This window comes from Pongo pygmaeus, chromosome 18, assembly GCF_028885625.2.
Source record: "Pongo pygmaeus isolate AG05252 chromosome 18, NHGRI_mPonPyg2-v2.0_pri, whole genome shotgun sequence".
NCBI lineage: Eukaryota > Metazoa > Chordata > Mammalia > Primates > Hominidae > Pongo > Pongo pygmaeus.
Window position 1 is genome coordinate 13,675,423 of NC_072391.2, and position 14,310 is coordinate 13,689,732.

Sequence of the window (14,310 nt, forward strand, 5' to 3'; positions counted from 1 at the left end):
GCTCAATCAATCACAAACTGACCTTTCTCATGGGTTTCTTGAACTCCTGTAGCTCTTCAGCACTCATGTCTTCCCATACCTGATAAATAGGATCAATGAATTTCTTTGACCTGTCAACAAAGATCACATTTCAAAGTCAAGTTAAATACTTCAGCAGAAGTCAAAATTGGTTTGGATCTTTTCTCACAAGATCTATTACCCAAAACCAAGAAGTGAAAACTACAGCTTAAATAATTACATTAAAAAAAACCTGGCTGGGCGCAGTGGCTCATGCCTGTAATCCCAGCACTTTGGGAGGCTGAGGTGGGCAGATCACGAGGTCAGGAGATCGAGACCATCCTGGCTAACACGGTGAAACCCTGTCTCTACTAAAAATACAAAAAATTAGCTGGGTGTGTTGGCAGACGCCTGTAGTCCCAGCTACCCGGGAGGCCGAGGCAGAATGGCCTGAACCTGGGAGGCGGAGCTTGCAGTGAGCCGAGATCACGCCACTGCACTCCAGCCTGGGCGACAGAGCGAGACTCCGTCTCAAAAAAAAAAAAAAAAAAAGAAAAAAACCAAAACAAAAAAACAACCCTGTATGTAAATGCTGTAACTAATGTGGCTCTTTCTGTATAAGAGTTCATTCACTCATGTCAATGGAGTATTGAACTACTGTTTTTCATCTTTCCATTTTCACGTGAAATTGTTTCTAAACTTTACGAAGACTGACAAGTCAGTTAGATATAGTATATCCAAATGGAAATGAAACCGTAATATTCTGGAACTCTCTTTTTTATATTTCTATAGTAATTTGCTGAAAAGTAAGTCTAGGAAAAACAACTAATCTGGTTTCAGTCAACCAAGACTTAAGGGACCAGACAATCCCAGATGGTCATGATGCTGCTAGTTATTTTAGAAAACATAATAAGCAAAAATCCTGCTTCCTTATACAAGTGCCAAGTTAAGGCTGGCCCAGTGGTTTTCTAGAACAACTCATCTAGATAAATCGCTTTTTGTTTTTTTTTTGTTTTTTGAGACAGAGTCTCACTCTCTCGCCCAGGCTGGAGTGCAGTGGCGCAATCTCAGCTCACTGCAACCTCCACCTCCCAGGTTCAAGCGATTCTCCTGCCTCAGCCTCCCGAGTAGCTGGAATTACAGGCGCCCATCACCACACCCGGCTAATTTTTGTATTTTTAGTAGAGACAGGGTTTCACCATCTTGGCTAGGCTGGTCTTGAACTCCTGACTTCAAGTGATCCACCCGCCTCAGCCTCCCAAAGTGCTGGGATTACAGGCATGAGCCATTACGCCCAGCCAATCATTTGTGTTTTGTTTATCCTGTGCAACAGAATGGGATGTGGTCTCTAGAGGAAGGAACAAGACACTTGGCACAAAATTATGAAGCAAGAAAAGACAGCACCCTCCCCTATCCTGGCACCATTATCCCCATAACCTTACATGTTTAAATAACAGTTTAAAGAAAAAAAAAAAAAAAAAACCAAAAACCCTTGATGTCAGTCTGGCTCCTAGTGAGGCAAAGATCTACCCACTCTGGGGTGCCTGCGCCACTCGGCAAGTCCTGCTAGGCATCCTCTACTTTGCATCTGTGAAATATACGCAGGGAGACCACGAGACGCTCGTCAACAGCGAGGAAGGGCCACTTCTGGCGAAGAGTGGCCAATTTTGGGAAAAGCAAACATGTATCACGTTTAAATCCACCTCCTGGCCGGGCGTGGTGGCTCACGCCTGTAATCCCAGCACTTTGGGAGGCTGAGGCGGGCGGATCACGAGGTCAGGAGATCGAGACCAATCTGGCTAACAAGGTGAAACCCCGTCTCTACTAAAAATACAAAAAAATTAGCCGGGCATGGCAGTGGGCGCCTGTAGTCCCAGCTACTCGGGAGGCTGAGGCAGGAAAATGGCGTGAACCCAGGAGGCAGAGCTTGTGGTGAGCCGAGATCACACCACCGCACTCCAGCCTGGGCGACAGAGTGAGACTCCGTCTCAAAAAGAAAAAAAAATCCACCTCCTCCAGTGTCAATGTTTAAAAGTACCTACCTCTTCAGCACACAGGGATCAAAGGGGAAGAAGGTGTCCAGCGGGTTTGTGCAGGTCTGCACCGAGTCTCCTCCAGCGGTACTCCTAATGACTGGCAGCATCTGGCGATTGTTCCTCTCAATGATGGTGTAGCAGAAGACGAGCTGGTACTTACTGTGGAACAAAAAAACAACACAGACAGAGGCATTAACATGCTGGAGTGACTCTGTGGGGATGTGAGCTGCGTGTGACAACTGTACCTACCACAGAGAAATTGCTGAATGTAACAAGTGCTAGTAAAAATAACAATATAAAGCAGAAAGTACCACTTTTAGGGTACCGTTCTGTGGGTCTTCTATTTGCAAGTTTGCTAAGGAGAAAGAAAATGTGGCTATCACTCAGAATGTAAAACTGGGCTTATATTTTAATGAGTAATAGATATTATTCATTAAAAATAAATGTTTGCAAGGCAAAACTCTTAGATTACATAACTATAGGTGTCTTTATTTTTACTGTTTGCAAAAGAATTAGAAGGTTGGTGGAAGAGGGATTCAGGAGTTACTCAGGAGGAAATAGTGGCTGGTGAAGAGACTTGCTGAAGAAGCACTGAAGAAGAAATAAGCCTTTACTGAAGGAGGGACACGGGGTTGACTAAGTCATGACCTCAAAAACAGGCACAGAAAGGACTGGGCATGCTGAGTGAGAACAGTTAAATGCATAGAAGAAAACATAAAATAAAAAAAGACAATTATGTTTTTAATTTTTCCAGTAGTTGTCTCTAAATGATTGAGCAACTTGAAAAATTATTTATTGGACAGCTTCTCCAAGATGAGGACTTAGACCTCACTTCTGTCACTCTCCATCTCAGGTTCTCAGGTCACCGTGGCAACTTCAAGCCACATACTTTGATTTCTGTCCTGTTAGCCCAGGCTCACAGCACTTGACCCCTCCTCCTGGTGGAGGACACATCAGCAAAACCACACTGGAGGGTGATTTGCACTATCAGGTAAAGTTGAAGATCTGCATCTCCTACAACCCCGCAGCTGACCGCACTTCTGGGTGTGTGACAAGGAAGCGTGTGCCCACACACAAGGACACACATACAAGAATGTTCCTGAGCACTAAAACACTAACACAGCCGGCTGGGCACGGTGGCTCACACCTGTAATCCCAGCACTTTGGGAGGTTGAGGCAGGCGGTTCACTTGAGCTCAGGAGTTTGAGACCAGCCTGGTCAACATGGTGAAACCCCGTCTCTACTAAAAATACAAAAATTAGCTGGGCGTGGTGGCAGGCACCTGTAGTCCCAGCTATTCGGGAGGCTGAGGCAGGAGAACTGCATGAGCCTGGGAGGTGGTGGTTGTAGTGAGCTAAGATCACGCCACTGCACTCCAGCCTGGGTGACAGAGCAAGACCCTGTCTCAAAAAAAAAAAAAAAAAAAAAAAAAAAAAAGACAAAAACTAACAGATGAAATCCCAACAAAGACTCAATAAAAAAGATTCCCAGAACATAACAGAGCAGTTAAAATCAAAATAAAGCTTTGTGTCAGTATGGTTCAATCTCAAAACCATCAAGCAGGCAAAAGCAACAGCTACAGAATGGTACACACCTTTATTTACCATATCCGTACCTAGGCAGAGACTTTTATTTCAATCCCCTGCTCTTAGCCTCACATCGCATCACACTCTGTGCCTCCAATGCACATGCCAACCCCAAATCGAGAGCCCCTGGACCAGATGGTTCACAAATGCAGTCCTCTGACCCCACCCTGAGAACATACCAGGGGCAGCGGCCTCTGCTTTGCTTCATCCATCCTCACTCTTCGAGCTGCTCACCATCTTAACCAACGTGCTGAAGCCTCCACCCACTCACCGCCGTTGCTTATTGGTCTCTTTATGCCTTTTCCTAATCCTTTACTATCACTGAGACTCAGAAGAGAGGACACCTTGAACCAGACGCCTAGCAAAGGAGAACTAAAGAGGCTGACGGAGCTCAGCAAGCTGCTGGCTCTTATCTGTTGAAGATTTTAAGCTATGATCCGGCCTAAATATCCTCATTGAATATTCAATTCTCCAATTCGCTTTCTCCATAAAGCAGAATAACTTAGTGAAAGCTTACAAAGGAGCCAGACTACATTTAAATCTGTGCTGCCAGTCTAGCTCTATGACTTTAGGCAAGTGATTTCACCTCTCTGTACCTCCACCTCCCCATTGATAAACAGGGTTTCATCCTAGAGGGCTGTTTGAGGATCAAATGAGTTCTATGTAAAGTGCTTAGAACTGCCTGGCACAGAGGAAAGGCTATGGATTAGCCATAGCTACCAGACCTGAGAGAACAGAACTCTCTAAACCAATCTCTTACAGGTCAACATTTGCCTCATGTCCAGTTTATTTCTATTACTATTACAGCAGTCACTCTAGTAAGCATCTATGGCTTTGCCCCTCTCAGCTTACTGGTTGCCATACTTATTTCAAAGGGCTGCCCTTTGGATAAGAAGTAGTAGCAATTTCCATTGCCATCAAAGTATAAAACCAATAGCTGTATCACAGTATTTCCTGCAAGCACTGGGTTGTTTTTGTTTGTTTAAGAGACAGGGTCTCATTCTGGACCCCAGACTGGAGTGCAGTGGTACAATCAGGGCTCACTGCATCCTTGACCTCCTGGGCTCAAGTGATCCTCCTACCTCAGCCTCCTGAGTAGTTGGGACTACAGACACAGGCAACCACACCCAGCTAATTTTTAAAATTTTTTTGTAGAGATAGGGTCTCACTATGTTGCTCAGGCTGGTCTTTTAACTCCTGGCCTCAAGCAATCCTCCCACCTCAGCCTCCCAAAATATTGAGATTACAGGCGTCAGCCACCACGCCTGGCCTTTTATAATGTTACTAATTTCATAGAAATTTAACAGACTCTTACAATACTAGATAAACATAAATAAAAATATTTTAAATAACTCCCATCAAGAAAGCGTAAATAACTTACTTTGTGATTGCAGCAAAAAAGTTAACCACTGAGGGCAGGCAAATCTTCAGGGGATTTAGCTGGCTCATCACTATCCGCTCAAAATTCAGACTCTGAAGATACCGCAAACCTTTGGTTTAAAAAAAAAAAAAAAGATTTTTTTAAAGGTACAAATAAGTGAAAAGTGTAAGATATCTTTAAAAGCACAAATTATCACACATTTAAAAAAAAACTTAAAAAAATTTTTTGCAGAAATGCTTTAAATAAAGGTCCATGCAGATAGTCACACAGTATATGGCCCAGAAGAATATCACTAGGCTAACCACATTCATTGGTCACCAAGGCAGCTTCTCTAAAGAAAACTTAGGAAGTAGCAGGCTGTAAGATTCCACGACAATGTGAAGTTCATACGCTTGTAAGCTCAGTGTAGGCTGAGTTAATACAGAGGGAGAAAAAGATCTTGTGATTTGGTTTCAGCTAACAATCACGACAGGCAACAAAACAAAACAGCAATTTGATTCTAGCTTGCAAGTCTTGTTAGTGAAGCTGAGTGCTATTTTCAGGTGCACAGTAGTCATTTCTAGTTTTTTTTCTAAACAAGAAAACTCCAAATTTGCCTTCTACCTCAACAGAAGGCAAATTTAGACAGAAACCACTTTCTTAGACTTAATGAATATAATTCTTTCCTACATGAGTAAAATAAAGACATCACATTTATTTTAAGAGGCAAGCTGACCAACTTGTACTTAAGTGTATTTTCTTAGGAGTTTCTTTGATGCATATTTCAATAAAAATTACCTAAATGGGATGTCACAGCTTACAAAAACAAGATATTTAATTCAGATTCCTGGCATTAATTTATACAAAGAAAAGCAGAGCTTGTATTTACTTACCTTGTGATAAAACCTCATCCTACTAGTTCATACAACATCTTCTAGAAGCATGTAGGATGTAGGTAAACATATATAATGCAACACGTACAACTTTCAGTTTAGAGCTGTGGCTGTTAACCCAAAGAGACTGCGACCCCCGCAGAGGACACCTGGCAGTATCTGGAGACAGTTTTAGGTGTCACAGCTGGGGGTGGTCGGGGACTGCTCTTGGCAGCTAGTAGGTGGAGGCTGTTAAACATCCTACAGTGCAGAGGACAGCCCCCAACGATGAAGGATGATGCAGCCCAAATGGCAATCGTGCAGGGTTGAGAGACCCCAGTTTATAGAGGAAGTGACCCACCAAACCATGTGAATTATTCATAAACATAAACAGAACAATTTACAATGACTTATAAATACTGTTCTTGGAGACTCTCTTCAACTAAAATACACTAATCTAGTAAGTTTCAACTGATAGATTTGAATTATAAGTAACTCTTAGAAATTAGCAAAACAATAATGGTCAATTAAGTCTCAAGGCTCCAGGCAGAGTTTAATCTACATAAACTCAAACTTTAGGGTCAGCCCAACCTGGCTTCAGTTTTCTAATCCTGCCAGTAACCATGTGATCTTGGGAAAATGACTTTCTTGTGCTTTGGTGCTGTCTGTAAAGGGAGAATACCTGCCATTTACTAGGCTGTTACAAGGACAACAAAGAGAAGGTGCATCCAACTGAAGTTTTGTACAGGGCGCTGGCACAGCCCAGGGCTCAGCCTCACCTCTGGAGACATCTTCACATTTCAAACCTTCAAAGGCAGAAACCTCTTTCTTAACCTCAAATCCATCTTAAGGGGTTTGTAGGGTTCTCCAGCTCAAATCTATCTTAAGGGGTTTGTAGGGGCCTATGAGCTGCTTGAAATTATTATTAAAAGTTTGAGTGTACATGCAGTTTTCTGAATCCAGTTTTTATAAAAATCTCAAAAAAGTAATGAATCACCATTCTCAAGGGTGACAAGAACACAAGGAAAATCCAGTCCAGCACTCCCACAACACTGACCTTCTTTCAGGTTTCCGCTCAAAAGCTGCTTGTGTCTAAAAACAAAGGTGTAGAACACAGCTTGGCAGGCTGAGTAAAATGGTCCATGGAGAGCAACATCACAGAATGCCTTTGTTCCCGAATCCTGGTTATTAAGGTATATGTGCAGCCAGTTAACCAAAAGATCTAGGCATGATCTTACAGTACTAGAGAAAAGAAAAATTCAAGTCAACTTTACACTTCATAAAAAAACCAGAATAACATAAAAACACATAACTGCCTTTCATTACAAACCATGCTAAGTAAGTTCATAGGTTTCTTTAAATAATACTCATGGGTACAGAGGAAAAGCAAAGAAAGGAAGGATAAGGATGGGTGCGTAAGAAGACAACCTTCCAATTACAAGGCAGAGTAGCTCTGACCTTCTAGGAACAGGTGAGCCCCTAAGAACGTCCCAAGGGATGGAAAGCAGGTTCTCCTATCCATCTCAAAGGTACCCCTCTTAGGGTGACTGGCCAAATAGGACACGTTCACCAACACCTCTCAAGAGAAAGACAGTCTGGTGGACTTCAGTATTCCCCGATGCATCCTAGTCAAGTCCTATGGTGAATAATTTTGTGGCTGGGGAAGGGTTTCAACAGCATCCTTGTCCAAAGATATCTTCATGGGCCACTGGAAGAAACTGGCCTCCTAGATAGGTCTATTACCTTTAAAAGGGTTTTTCTTCAGCTCTAACAGATACAATAGATTCGGAATGCAAATGAAAAAATGACAAACCTACAAAAAGAATCAAAACAGTATACAACTCTGTCCTCTATCCATAAAACAAATGGATCTTTAAGTACAACCACACAAAAGAGATGACAAAAGCCTTACATACAGGGTTTTATATATAAAAAAGGAGACACTTTATTCTAAAATCACCACTTAGAAATATAAACATCTTGCACAGAGTAGGGATTTTATTCACTTTAAAAACATGCCAAAAAAATAAGGGAGATATTTCTGACTTGAGACAATGCTATACTCTTTTTTAAGCATGATATTAAAAAGTACTCGGAAAATTAGGCTACTTACATAAGAGGAATAAATTTAGCTCTTGCCAAAAAGCTTCCAATATAATTTCCAGCAGCCTGCCTGATGATGGCAGGATTACTTGGATCCTGCAATTTCTTCCAGAGATGTTCCAAAAATGCCTCTGCGAATCCCTATAAAAAGAGAGGGCGTCGGTGTGATCTTTTTTAATGCCTAAGATAATCTGGCTATCAAAATCCCAAGATTTTTACTTCACCAATGTGGGGAAAAGTTCTACTACCTCATAAGTATCTCATGGGCTTCATTTTTAAAACACGTTGAGAGAATAACATTAAAAACAAAAGGCACCTCGGGTGTTAAATAATTCAATGGATCCCAAACCTAGCTAAGCATCAAAATCAACCCGGGGCCAGGCACAGTGGCTCACGCCTGTAATCCCAGCACTTTGGGAGGCCGAGGCGGGTGGATCGCCCAAGGTCAGAAGCTCGAGACCAGCCTGGCCAACATGGAGAAACCCTGTCTCTACTAAAAATACAAAAATTAGCCAGGCGTGGTGGCAGGTGCCTGTAATCCCAGCTACTTGGGAGGCTGAGGCAGGAGAATTGCTTGAACCCAGGAGGCAGAGGTTGCAGTGAGCTGAGATCATGCTACTACACTCCAGCCTGGGTGACACAGTGAGACTCCATCTCAAAAAACAAACAAACAAACAAAAAACAACAAAAAATTCAACCTGGGAGGTACAAATTCAATAGGTTTGTGATAGGGCTTTGGAATCCACATATTACAAAAACTCTCCAAGTGATTCCAATGTCAGCCAGAACTGGTGACCAACAATAATTCACATCCCATGGAGCTCCAAATGGGCACTCCTGTGAGTGCAAAGCACCTTCCAGTCTCTGGACACACTGAACTCAACCATGAACAGAAATACGGACTAACGTACAGCTGGTATTTGAGTTAATTATGCCAATCATGAAAAAAACTGACACAGCTTCTCACCAAAGGGTGTGACTTCCAACTTCTCCTAAATAGCGCTGGTCTAAACCTAGGCACACCCATTTGGGCAGAATGAATTCAACCTTCTTTCCCATGCCAACACTCTCCTGACCTCTAGGAAGACACAAAATCGTTGCAGAGAAGGAAAAGCCTTCTACATTCTTTCCCCCACCAAAAAAAAAAAAAAAAAAGAAGAAAAGACAAAGTGTAAAGTTTTTAAAACTCTAGATTAATAAGTTGGTTTGGGCTAGTTACAACTCGACCCTTGGAAAGAATAAAGGAAATACAGTTAATTACCCCATGTGAGATTTTAATAGAGAAAGGCTTAAGGGAAGAGCACCACCTAGTGACCAAAAGGCAGGATGACATTTTCGGAGCACCTAGCTGGGCTGGCAGGCAGCAATCTCTTTTCTCTCCAAGTGTACTGAGAAGGGAACGTGGGCCAGGCACAGTTGTTCACACCTGTAATCCCAACGCTTTGCAGGGCAGGGGGCGGGCAGATCACCTGCGGTCAGGAGTTCAAGACCAGTCTGGCCAACATGGCGAAACCCCGCCTCTTCTAAAAATACAAAAATTAGCCAGGCATGGTAACCTGTGGTCCCAGCTACTTGAGAGGGTAAGGACTGAGAGTCTGTTGAGCCCAAGAGGTGGAGGTTGCAGCAGTGGGCAGCAGAGCGAGACTGTGTCTCAAAAAAGAAAGGAAAAAAAAACAAAAAAAGGAAGGAGAATGCGATTTTATTAAGCAGACTAGCAAGTAAGTTCAAGGAAAAGAATTATTGACTTCATGGTCTCCGTCCACCCCAGTTTTTAGGGAAAATTTTCGGGCAAAAACAAAATAAGCTAAGATAATGTTAATCACATTGTTACTCACCAATTTGAAACTACAGAGGTAAAACATGAAAAACTGTACGTGGCAGGAGGCATGGGTGGGCAACAGGAGTTTGTCAAAAATGTTTATCAGGTCGCGATATAGATCCTTTGTTTTGCCGTTATCAACCTGACCTATGGAGAAAATCTGGCATCTCAGTTTTTATAAAGACATATTTTCAAGTTTCATCTGCCATATTTTTTATAAACACAACACCATTAAAAAACAACATTATCCAGCCAGGCACAGTGGCTCCTGCCTGCAATCCTAGCACTTTGAGAGGCCAAAGTGGGAGGGAGCCCAGGAGTTCAAGGGCAGCCTGGGCAACACAGGGAAGCTCTGTCTCTACAAAAAATCAAAAAATTAGCCAGGCATGGTGGCACGCCTGTGATCCCAGCTACATGGGAGGCTGAGGCAGATGAACCGCTTGAGCCCAGGAGGTCAAGGCTGCAGTAAGCCATGTTTGTGCGACTGCATTCCAGCCTGGGTTACAGAGTAAGACCGTGTCTATTAAAAAAGAAAGAAAGAAAGAAAGACATTATCCATTAAAATATGGTTAAAACAAAATGCTACTTTTAGTTTACACAGATTTTCCTCTGAATATAATAATCTAACACCTGCAAGGAAGCAGGCCCTCACCTCACACAGTGTGGCAAGGTCAGAAATGCAAATCCTTCTGAAGGGCAAGTCTATAATTCGTGTAGCAAAAGACCTCTGATCCAATTATTTTACTGTTAGTAAACAGCTGAATATATAGGCACAAGGATGTTCATTACAACTGTTACTTATCATGGTGAAAACAGTAAAAGACAGTTAAACCCATGTGATCAGTAACATTTATTATTACAATTTTTTTTTTTAGAGATGGGGTCTTGTTATGTTGCCTAGGTAGTTAGTCTTGAACTCCTGGCCTCAGCGATCCTCCCACCGTGGCCTAAGTGCTGGGATTCAATAACAATTGTTTTAAAACAGGCAATGATATGAGAAAATGTTTATCTTCAGCATCCATGTAAAGGGCAGATTATGAAACACTTACGTTTAGTGTGACACCCAAATTCCCTAAAAAATACTCTCCTACATATACAGACGCTAACAGAAAAGGGAAAAAAGTCAAACTTCAAAATGCTCATAATGGTTCTCTGAATAGTAGAAATGTGGCCATTTAAATTGTTTTTATCCTTTCCTGTAGTTTCCAAATTCTCTAATCAACATGTATTATTTTTATAACAGCAAGACCGTTAAAACAGTAATGCAGTCAACTCAGATTCCAGTTCTATTATTCTGACTCACTGAGGTCATCTTAAATCTTAGCAATGTGAACGGAAAAAAATTCTGTTTTTGCCTGGCAAAGCCTTTAAAGTTCCATGAAGGCAAGAAGCACATATAGTACTAACACTAGCACAACAATGGTGCCAGGCAAAGACCCTCTAAACTCAATACATAACAGAGCACCACATATTAGTGCCCCCTACATCATTCTTAAATGCATTCAGCAACTTGAGTGTAATTTGATCTAAAACTGGCCAAACTCCATATATAATCTTTCAATACAACAATCAGTGAAAAGACAGAAGACAAATATAACTCAGCCAGAATCCCAGTCCCATTTTCAAGCTATGTGACTGGCAAGTAACTTGACCTCTTTAAATCATCTTAAACTCATACTCAATAGATATTTTTATAGGATTTTTATTAGTACTAGACATAATGGATGGAAAATGCCCAGCACAAAGCCAGGTACACTGCAGGTGTTCAATAAACAGTAGCTACTGTGATTTACCATCTACATAGCAGACATCCTTCATGTAGGACAAAACCAAAGACATCAGGATGTCCAGGCACTCGGCTACAGGATGCACCATCTGGTCAAGCCGTTCAGGACCAGCCTTTGTTTCATGTTCAGTTTCCTCATCTTCATCCTTTGAAGAAAAAAAGTAAATACTAACGTTAAAAAATTCAATGTGAAAGTGGTTTAGTAGGAAAACCATCATAAGTGATTATTTCCCTTAAAAGATAAAACAAAGAGGCTGGGGAAAGCGGCTCACATCTATAATCCCAGCACTTTGGGAAGCAGAGGTTGGGGGGATCACTTGAGGTCAGGAGTTCGAGACCAGCCTGGCCAACATGGTAAAACTCCGTCTCTACAAAAAATACAAAAACTAGCCAGGTATGGTGGCGCACGCCTGTAATTCCAGTTACTCAGGAGGCAGAGGCAGGAAAATAGCTTGAACAGGGAGGTGGAGGAGGCTACAGTGAGCCGAGTTTGTGTGCTCCAGCCTGGGGAACAGAGGAAGACTCTGTGCCCCACCAAAAAAAAAAAAAAAAAAAAAGAACTAAAACAAGGAAATGGACCATGCACAGTGGCTCACACCTATAACTGCCAACACTTTGGGAGGCCAAGGCAGGAGGATCACTTGAGCTCAGGAACTTGAGACCAGCCTGGGCAACATAGTGAGACCCATCTCTACAAAAATAGAAAAAAAGTAGCCGGGTGCGGCGGCACTGTATTCCCAGCTACTCGGGGAGGCTGAGGTGGTCAGATCACTTGGGCCCAGGAGGTCGAGGCTGGAGTGGGCCATGATCACACACCACCACACTCCAGCCTGGGCAACAGAGTGAGACCCTGTCTCAAATTAAAAAAGAAAAGAAAAGAAAGAAAGAAATGCAGACACCTTTCCAGGCAGGGGTCTCACTCAGGGATGTGAACCAGAACCACCTGTGAAATTTAAAATAAAAGCCAAGACTCAGAGCACCAGCTTCTGATTCTCATTGAGAAGACCCAACGAGAGCTATCCATGCAAACATCACAGATGCCCCCTACCTCTGCTCCTGGTGCCCACCATGGCAGGTGCTTTTGATGCCAGGCCCCCTTTTACAGGTCAGGATATCCACCTCCCCGCTGCTGTGAGTACTGGCAGCCAACAGCTCACAGCTGCCTACTTTCTCTAGAACTGCCCTGAGCAGAAAGGAGCCAGGACCACCCTTGCACTCTTTCCAGCCCCACCCTCTTAGAACCAATGACTGATTGACAAAGCATCAGAAAAGGACATCTCCTTGGTCTCAAGCTGGGAGCAAACTCTGTAGACCAATCCATGCCCCAGAATACCCGGTGGGATCAGGCTGTAGCGACCTCTCAAGTGAGACCCGGCCCTCGCTTAGCTCCCCTGCCCTCTTCTGCTCCCTGACACCCTCTGTCCCAAGGGCACCTGAATCCCTGTCTCAGACTCTCCTTCCACTGAACCCAACTTCAGATACCACCCAAAAGAAGTAATGCTACAAAGTGTACAAGTGGTAAAATGCAGAAATTAAATAGGTATGCTTTTCTATTAACCACGCCCTCACAAACAGCATCCGGCTTACAAAAACAAACACTGAAAGTTACAAGAACAAAAGTGAAACGTACTTCACCAAACCCAAATTCAAAGCCTTGGAAATAAACCAATTACGCCAAGTGCTAAATGATACGGCAGCAAATTACTCATATAAGGAATCATTTTCAAGTTTGCTAAACTATTTTAATTCTTTCAATCTAAAGCCTTAACAAAGATGAGCAGCACTAGCTGTTTCCACCCTTTGATTATGATAAACTTCATCTCCACTTTCATTAATAAACTGCTAACCATATTAAACAATCCTTCTGTGGAATCTGTCCCACCACAAGTTTGAGTTGCTGTTTCTTCAGCATCTTCAATATCCTGCCGGGATGCATTCACCTATAACAAAGGGGGAAAAAAAAAAGAATAAAAGAATTTTAAAAATATGACTATGTTATTTTGGGATGGAAATTCATCGGATATACACACATTCAAGGTGTCCAGATTAGTGCCTTATATCGCACTCCAATACAATACACAATTCTGGTGCAAGCCTGTAAACTGACCTAGGACATGAAGGAATTTAAATATAATAAACCAAGCCCCTTTCACTACATACTTATATAAAATCGACAACTATCACATGATGCTCTATGCCAGGTAGCCTCAACAAATTCAACATTTATTCTAGCTCTGATATGGTCTGGCTCTGTGTCCCCACCCAAATCTCACTTTTTTTTTTTTTGAGACGGAGTTTTGCTCTTGTTGCCCAGGCTGGAATACAATGGCAAGATCTCGGCCCACTGCAAACTCCGCCCCCCAGGTTCAAGCGATTCTCCTGCCTCAGCCTCCCGAGTAGCTGGGATTACAGGCATGTGTCACTGTGCCCAGCTAATTTTGTATTTTTAGTAGAGACGGGGTTACTCCATGTTAGTCAGGCTGGTCTCGAACTCCTGACCTCAGGTGATCCACCCGCCTCAGCTTCCCAAAGTACTGGGATTACAAGCGTGAGCCACCGCGCCCGGCCCCAAATCTCATCTTGAATTGTACTCCTGTAAGTCCCACATGTTGGGGGGGGGACCGGTGGGAGGTAATTTGAATCATGGGGTCGGTTTCCCCCATACTGTTCTCGTAATAGTGAATAAGTCTCACGAGATCTGATGGTTTTATAAGGAGTTTCCACTTTTACATCTTCCTCATTTTCTCTTGC

At 42.7% G+C, this 14,310-nt stretch overlaps 1 protein-coding gene across 2 annotated transcripts in view; it reads right to left on the reverse strand.

The window, feature by feature from the left end:
- Window positions 1–14,310, reverse strand: part of LOC129016236 (RNA polymerase I-specific transcription initiation factor RRN3-like) — a 34,256-nt gene that overhangs the window by 3,141 nt on the left and 16,805 nt on the right. For both annotated transcript variants that reach the window (XM_054455405.2, XM_054455406.2), the window contains 8 exons: window positions 13,407–13,499; window positions 11,567–11,705; window positions 9,790–9,920; window positions 7,965–8,095; window positions 6,909–7,093; window positions 5,001–5,109; window positions 2,040–2,192; window positions 23–110 (listed from right to left, as the gene is read on the reverse strand). In XM_054455405.2, coding sequence (XP_054311380.1) covers window positions 23–110; window positions 2,040–2,192; window positions 5,001–5,109; window positions 6,909–7,093; window positions 7,965–8,095; window positions 9,790–9,920; window positions 11,567–11,705; window positions 13,407–13,499 — 1,029 coding nt within the window. The remainder of the gene's footprint in view (window positions 1–22; window positions 111–2,039; window positions 2,193–5,000; window positions 5,110–6,908; window positions 7,094–7,964; window positions 8,096–9,789; window positions 9,921–11,566; window positions 11,706–13,406; window positions 13,500–14,310) is intronic.